General features: G+C 40.5%; 1 protein-coding gene across 1 annotated transcript; it reads right to left on the reverse strand.

The window, feature by feature from the left end:
* Positions 1 to 3,076: 3,076 nt before the first annotated feature.
* Positions 3,077 to 6,253, reverse strand: LOC139451883 (2'-5'-oligoadenylate synthase 1A-like). The gene is made up of 6 exons (XM_071233177.1): positions 6,158 to 6,253; positions 5,234 to 5,767; positions 4,414 to 4,690; positions 4,031 to 4,185; positions 3,546 to 3,739; positions 3,077 to 3,341 (listed from the first exon to the last, which is right to left on the reverse strand). Exons 1-6 carry the CDS (start codon positions 6,251 to 6,253, stop codon positions 3,224 to 3,226), a joined length of 1,374 nt encoding a protein of 457 aa, XP_071089278.1. The 3' UTR covers positions 3,077 to 3,223.
* Positions 6,254 to 8,055: the final 1,802 nt, after the last annotated feature.

Here is an 8,055-nt window from a genome sequence, read left to right on the forward strand (position 1 = left end):
GAGGGAACCTTTGGGGCCAGCTCTACACTTGAACATCACTCACCTTGAGTCTGGGTTCAGGATGGGCAACAACACCGGATGATTGTTTGGGCGTGTATTATGCTGAGGAGTAGGATGACAATGCCGAGATAATCATCGCCATGCTCCTCGACGACCTCCTCTGCCTCCTAATGTTCCTCCTCCTCCTGGTCCCTACCCTTGCCCCTGAGACTCGTCCTGAGGGACTGTAGTTGGTCCTCGGCTGGGTCCTGGTCCTGATTCTGTGTGGTTATGGTTGTGATTCATCTCTATAAACTGGGACTGGGGGTGGGGGCCTGTCCTGAACCTGGTCCTGGCTATGTGTGGGTGACCTCTCGCTCCCCTCCTCTGCATTGTGTACATAACAGGCTTCTCCAGTCTACACCCCAATCTACTCAACTGTACAAACACCACCTCATACATGTGTATATGCTTGTCAACCATACTCATCCGTTACACCGAAACATCACTCCTAATTGTACAAAAAGCTGTTCATCCATATCTCTTATCCTTACATCATTCAGTCTCTACATCTAAACATAAACGACAACGTCTCTAAATGTGCACACGTTTACTTCATGATCACCGAAGCATGAATGACTTTTCAACCGTCACAATCATAACGCCCCTCTTTCAAAGGTAACAGTAACATACACATGCTAAATAAAGAATGCCCACCCTAACAATCAGTATGAAGAAGCACACGCGATTACTGTTATCATTACGTGACAAACTCCACTCACAGCCGTCCCCTCACATACGACATGCTAGGTCATAGTTGTTTCTATCTGAACGTAGCGGTGTTAGATGTTGTTTTTTATAAAAAAAAAATTCTAATTTGAGTATATGTTACTTATCAGTTATTTTGTGCTATGAGTATATTTCAAGTGAACAATAAAGACCTGAAGACATATATATGTTCACTTATCTTGTCTCAAAGAGCCACCTGTAGATGGGCTGGATCGTTGGGAGAAACATTCCAACCGCATGACCATTAAGTGGGGTCTCCCTACTTGCAAAAAATACATTTCGTGGTGGTAGAATGGAGATAACCCTGGAACATTTAGCGGGTTTTTTTAATCAACGATTATTCACCCCAACATTTAAAGCAGAATAGGTTTATCTTCTAAATGAATTCTAATAACAATACTAAAGAAACGAAACAGTCTCACCCTGTATCTTTTTCTGTGTTAAGATATCGGGCCCGAGTCGATTGAAAGTGCACAGTGCAAAGCTGTAAGTTCTATATTTAGCTTCACTGGGTTTTTTCGTGTGCGGTCATGTCGATTGTCTGTTTACCAGTTTTGAATTATGGGGTTAGGGTTTGTGCCCGACTTTTCACCAAGTGTCAATTTCTTGGTTTTGGTTTGTGCCGTTTAGGATTTTGGCCACTGTTTTGGAAACCACGTTTTGTTTGAAAGTTGTTAGCTGTGGTTATTGACAAAATTCGACTTTTTGTGGGGATTTAAGGCACCAACATTTTGTGAGTATGAACGGAGAATGCTTTGTTTGTAGCCAATATATTTTTTTCTGCAGCCTTCATATTGTAAAACGGTAATTTTTGTATATTTTAGGCGAACGATTTCGATCGTTGCAACTGCTTAAAATCCGGAATATCCAACAAAAATATACTTTTTTAACAATGCTGTCTGCATTATGTAGTAACAACATGTTATTTTCAAGCTATTTTCACGTCCATGTATTATGTCTTTTGTAGATTTATTTAATTTGGTTTGAGCTATATACTTATTAGGCTTTGTTCATTTTATTACAGCTGGTACCAGTCAATGTACCAGTCTCAGTCATTCAGTCAAAGTCAACTTTGTAAACCAGTGAACATTATGACGGTCGGTCTAGATCTGTCGGTCAAGTTTGTACAGTCAGGACAGTCGGTCACCAACAATATGTTGTCTGTGTTGAACTGGTCAGCCAAACTGTTTGAAAGGTGATTTGGAGTAATGTGAAAATTGTGACATTTGTCCTGTCTGTGGTCAGTCGGAATTGTGACATGGTTCGAAAAATGTGCTTAACCGCTGCGGTTGTTGAATAAATAACTGCGTACAGAAAAATTCCTTTCAATTTCCTTACACTAAAATAACAGCATGCTTGTACTGTGGCCTCGTTACACCCTACATGGGGTGTTTGATCATCGGAGAGAGGGGAGGAACATCAAGGCTATTGCCTAGCGCAAGGACCACCAGGTGCACACCGCATGCGAAACACTGCATATTGCATGTGATATACAGAATACTGCATGTGATATACAGTATATTGCCTGTGATATATTCTATAATGCGTGTGATACTGCTGTTCAAAGAGGTGATACGCCGAACTCATGCAGTCATTCCAGTGAAGTCGAATGCAGTTAGGAGAATGGAAGATCAGTACAATAGTTTATTTAAATACATAATTATGTATGTAGTCTATTCATGTTTTGTGTTATGAATAATTATTATATGCCCTAAAAAGTAGAAACAGCGACATGTAGCTCTAATGAATAAGCTACCATGGACACATTGATTTTTCTTTGATGTTTATCGCCACAATAACAGCAATATTCCAGCTCCAGAAATGAATACGACTGATCGTAACTAGACAAACCAATGACTGGTGTCATGAGTGACGACTCATGCCTTAGATGTCTCATGACCAACACTTAACAAAGTCATGACCACTCAATCCATCTATATGCGTTATAAATCAAAATAAAACTGACATGTAAGTTGCCGGTGCAGAATCTTCTATTATCTTAGGTAAGTATGAAATCCAAAAGCCTAAAGTCGTCATAACATTTCAAAAATAGAAATATACAAATAAAATAAAATACACCACTGAATAAAATACAATTCAATTAGAAAAAGAGATTAGGAATTATTAGCATGACGATTTCAAAATATAAATCTACAATATCACTATGCAAATACATGATAACTGCATGTCTATTTATAATAAACCCATTCATGTTACACGTTAGGTTACATGAACGAACGTCAAGCCCACACCACAGTGTATTAAAATTATAACAGAGTGTGAAAATATATTGTCTTTAGTTGTGTACAATAGAGCTAGAACCCAATGGACACACCAGTGGACAATAGGCTCGGGCCACAACATAAACTCATTTTAACATTCTGTTCAAGAAACCATGAAAAAGGAAACATGCACGTCCAGTGACAAAATGATTTAATATTCAAATGTCCTTCGTCTACTTCAAGGCTGCAATCGTGTTTCTGGCTTTCTCCTTGATTTCGGCAACATTCGAGATCCTGTCAGCAGTGTTCTTGAATGGGTTTGCTGGATCCATTATAATGACTTTGTCGTCTCTGTAACAATTGATAATGATGAGATGCTGATGCAGCTTTAGTCATCTTGGCACTCAGAACAAGACAAGCAAAGCCACTAGATAACTCAACTGTACTGTGTATCTGTGTTGAAGGTTGAACATAAAAATATTTTCGAAAATAGTACCTAACAATTTATTTTTGAATGACAAGGTTATATCGGTCAAAGGGGTCAAATATACTCACGGGAGTCCTCCGTACTTTGAGACATCGTAACATTCAGGCCACTCTATGACCATGGTGTCAATAGCAGCGATCTTTTGGAGGACATCTGTGAATCGTGTTTTCAGATCAAGGTTTTCCGGTTTCCACGACGTTTCGCATTCCTTGATGACAATCAGTTCGATAGAGTAGGATACCAGCTCATCAACATCTTCTGTCTGTTAAACAACGCAAAGAAAAGTATAGATCAACTTATCTGGTAATTTTAAGAATAAAATGATGTTAAATATGATGCATTGTGAATACACTGTTTATCAAGATAAAATGCAAATAAAATCATATTGTATCGTTTCCCACAAAGAACTGTATGAAGAATGCAGTGGAAAATAGACCTTCCCGAATATTATTTCCCCTCAAATGTGTCCATTCATGGTTCAGCTAATAACAGTGTCAGCAACACTCAGGTTCTGAACTCACACTTGGTAAAATACGTTTATAATTCTACATACACATTTCCAGTGTTTGACTAGTCTAATGAGGTCCTTTACTCTCGGGGGACGCGTTTTGACGAAATCTAACTGTAGTGGCCCCAGGCATACGGACATAAAACTCCGTTCGTGTTCCCCCATTTTTTCCATTTGACGGTAAACACTCCTCTCTGATCCTGTAAAGGTAGAAACATTGAAATAAACATTCGGTCAATAAGTTACGTGTTTCATGTCCATTTTCGCAATAAAACATAGCACCGTGTACACATATACGACAAAAGTGAGTTCCTGTTTCTCAATGTTACATGTGTTGCCGAGAATAAAAAACAGAAATCAACACGCACGCACGCACGCACGCACACACACAACCTACATTCCCCGAATATCGTATAATTAAGCTCTACCTGCACTAAGTACATCCACAGCAGGGAGAAGATCCACATCGTGAAGTTCATCATCAGGATGGCACTTCAGTTGGAACTGGATGCTGTGACTGGTAAACCTAGTAAATTCAATCTTTTCATCCCGGTTAGCGTCTCGGAGGAGATGTTCTTTAAGGTCCGCCAACACAGTTTTCATGTTTCTCTGCAGATCCTTTACGCTCTTGTAGTCGTTCAGGAACACAGCTATGTCGATATCATTCTTCTTTTTTATGCTGGTTCCTTTTCCCATTGAGCCTCCCTGAGGTCAGACAGATAATGCATCACTTATTAATTGAATTAATTGATAGCATATGACCAGAAATTGTAGTTATAAGTAGGATGATAATTATGGGCGATTTTCCAAAGCACAAGTCTCCACGCCAAGGAAGGATTTACATAAGGCATTATTGTAGATCAGTGGGAAAAGGAAGTGTACAACTCATTCAGCAAGTTATGCACTAAACTGTGTTGCCACCAGTCCATTCTACCCCCCGGTACCCATTTGTCAGGGATTGATATTGTGAGCAACGGGGTCACCCGATCCATACAGTCGCATAGTTTGCTTTGGACCTATTCAAATCATGGTAACCCACGGGGAACAATCATAAATAAAATAAAATAATTTTTGAGTCTAATCTTTTTAAGTGAAATGGAAATCTATTCTTATAAAAATCGTAATTCCATAGAATGTTTAGTTATCATTGTCTCAAATTTACAGAGGCTTGAATACTGAATACTGTTACCCCCCGACTCCAGCTGCAGACCCGATGCTGTTGTTTGAGAATTGGTACCGGGTTCTCACCTTGACCACTTTGGCAACATCATAAGACGTTTTGTGCTGAAGAAAGCGCATCAGATAATCAACGATCTCGTTGCATTTTGTCAGGTGACTCTGATCGGGGTAAACTTCTTGTTTCAGGAAGATTTCGAAGGTCGGGTACTTCTCCACCTCTGTAACAAAGGTTGACTGCAAACAGGATTGGGACTGGTTGTGCCTTGAGGATACATTTGTCTTGTTACTCTGATCGGGGTACACTTCTGGTTTCAGGAAGCTTTTCGTCCTTTTCGATTTGGGTTTACGTTTCCGTTGCTTCTTGACATGGGATGACATCTCCATGTGTTGCTGCAGAGACCGAGCAAGGACGAAGCCCCTGGTACATAACGTACAATTGTGAATCTTATGAGTACGCATGTGTTGTTTTGCGCCATCTCTGGATGAGGGGGTACTTCCACAATGGTGACATTCATGAAGCGTTTTCAAATGATGTTGATAAAGATCGTTGTCACTTGCAAATGACAGATTGCACTCAGTGCACGTTGTAGCCATTGTCGAATTCTGAAAATCAAATGGAGAAATGAAACGTAATGAGGTTTTTATGTCGAACTTGAAAATCCACTTCCGGAATCAACAGATTCGAGTCAAGCTGAGTCATATTACTTGTTTAGAATGCACGTTCAGAATCACAGAAGTGTCGATCCAACGCGAGAGTTGCATGCGGAGGGTCGAATGTCGTACCAAGCTGGTATATTATATACCGCTGAATGCGGCGTTAAAGAACTAAGAAGTAAAACAAATGATTGGACGTTATCTACCATGTGTCGTGTTCTGCTTGCACGATGTGAGTTTACTTCCATATCAACACACGCAATACACCTACCTGTCTTAACTACAGCGGGTCCTTGTTAACATGGACGTTGATTTGAGTTGTATTTTCATGGAAATTACATGGTAGTTTTTCGGCGAAACGGTCACGTTATCTGGTGGAGTCAACAGTGCTCCGTCAGATACCCATTGAAAGATAGTGTGGTGAGGAGCCGTCATTGCTATTTTTACAAAGCCTGGTTTTTCCTTTGACGTCAATTCGAATTCAGCATGAAATTACGAGGCTTTATATACATTTAGCAAAGCTTGTTCAATGTCGTACCTACTTATTTAAAAAGGGAAGCGAAATGGGGTTTAACGTCGCATTCGGGATTAATTCACTCATATCGTGGCATGCATACACGTGTGGCATGCATATACTATGTGTGTGTGTTTGTGGGTTAATCACATTGTTAATGATTCCCATTTCCTAAAATCCACTAACTACAACTGATACTGAGATATTGCCAGTCCAGGCTCCATTCTTCGAATGTGAATAGATTCGCCGGTCGCAGTAATTTGGTTCATGTTACCTGTCCAACGTAATAACGTCGACCTCCCTGTAGAAGAAACATATCCTTTATCATGTGTGTAACTCCTTATGGTAATAATACGAAAAGATAACACTAATAGTTAAATAAACTACAGGGCAAAAGAAAGTATACACCCATGTCTGATGGTTCCTAAACACTTTCTGCTTAATCTGCGTACCCAAATTTTTTTTGCTGCGTTCCGCGCACCACACTGCTGAGTCCCGAATACCCTCCGAATAGACCAACGAATCCCGCGTACCATAAGGGGCTGTCAGCCTCACACTCGCCTGTCGTTACTGTACCGGGTCCTTGTTAACATTGAAGTCGATTTGATGCATATATCCTTGGAAATGACAAAGTATACTTTCCGCAAAAAGTTCTTACCTGGTGGCTTCAGCAGCGCTCCGTTATCAGATTCTCACAGAATGATAGTGTGTGGTGGAGATGTCATTTCTATTTTTACCAAGCTTGGTTTTTCCTATGACGTCAATTCGTATTCAGCATGAAATTGCGAGGCTTCATGTATTGATCAAGGTTGATGCATTTAGAACAGCTTGTTCAATGTCGTACCGACTGATTTAAAAAGGGAAGTGAAATGGGGTGTAACGTCGCGTTCAGGATTTATTCACTCATATCGTGGCATGCATACACGTGTGGTATGCAGTTGTACTCGTCCGGACTTGTGCCGGTTTTATAGTGCAGTTAGGCTGTGATATTTATAGAGACAGGATGTGTTTTGGTTCACTACTTCAAAACACACAATTTTCCACTCTGGAAAGAGGAGCCGGACAATATTGTTATTTCTCTTCACAACGCAGTGACGCCATCCACACAATTTATTGTTCGGTAATACCCGAGGGCCCCACATGTCAATGCCTGTTAGTTCACCGTATACCAACCCGTGAAGGTCCGGGTTAGAAAAGGTCTTCAGTAAACAATGCTTGCTATAACAGGCGACTATGCTTGTGGTATGAGGCGACTAACGGAGTCGGGTGGTCAGGCTCGCTGACTTGGTTGATGCATGTCATCGTATTCCAATTTCGTAGAGTGATGCTTATGATGTCAATCACTGGATTGCCTGGTCCGGACTGGATTATTTACAGTCCTTCGTGACATAGCTGGAATAGTGCTGAGTGCTGACACCATATCCTTTCAACACCCCACCCATAATACTTAACACAACACCATTCAGGGGCTGTTCACCAGTTGCCATTTTTATCGACTATCAAACAACGGCGTACCACATCAAACAAACCTAACACGACAGACAATTTCTGTGTATTTGTTAATGTCAAAGTTGCACGTTGTGAGTTTGCTTCGATCTTAACACAGGCAGTACGCTTACCTTTCGTCACGTCACTTCCTTGTTCACATAGCTTTTGATTTGAGTCATATTTACTGGGAAAATACAAAGTAGGTCTTTCCGCGAAGCGGTCAGGTTGTTATTTC

Source organism: Haliotis cracherodii, unplaced genomic scaffold (assembly GCF_022045235.1).
Source record: "Haliotis cracherodii isolate W230 unplaced genomic scaffold, xgHalCrac1.p SCAF_9, whole genome shotgun sequence".
Taxonomy (NCBI): Eukaryota; Metazoa; Mollusca; class Gastropoda; order Lepetellida; family Haliotidae; genus Haliotis; species Haliotis cracherodii.

Coding starts and splice junctions, on each gene's coding strand:
- LOC139451883 (XM_071233177.1), bottom strand. CDS start 6,253: ATGACGGCTCCTCACCACACTATCTTTCAATGGGTATCTGACGGAGCA. Junction 3,740..4,030: donor TAGTCAAACACTGGAAATGT/GTATGTAGAATT, acceptor GTTGTTTAACAG/ACAGAAGATGTTGATGAGCT. Junction 3,342..3,545: donor TCAAAGTACGGAGGACTCCC/GTGAGTATATTT, acceptor CAATTGTTACAG/AGACGACAAAGTCATTATAA.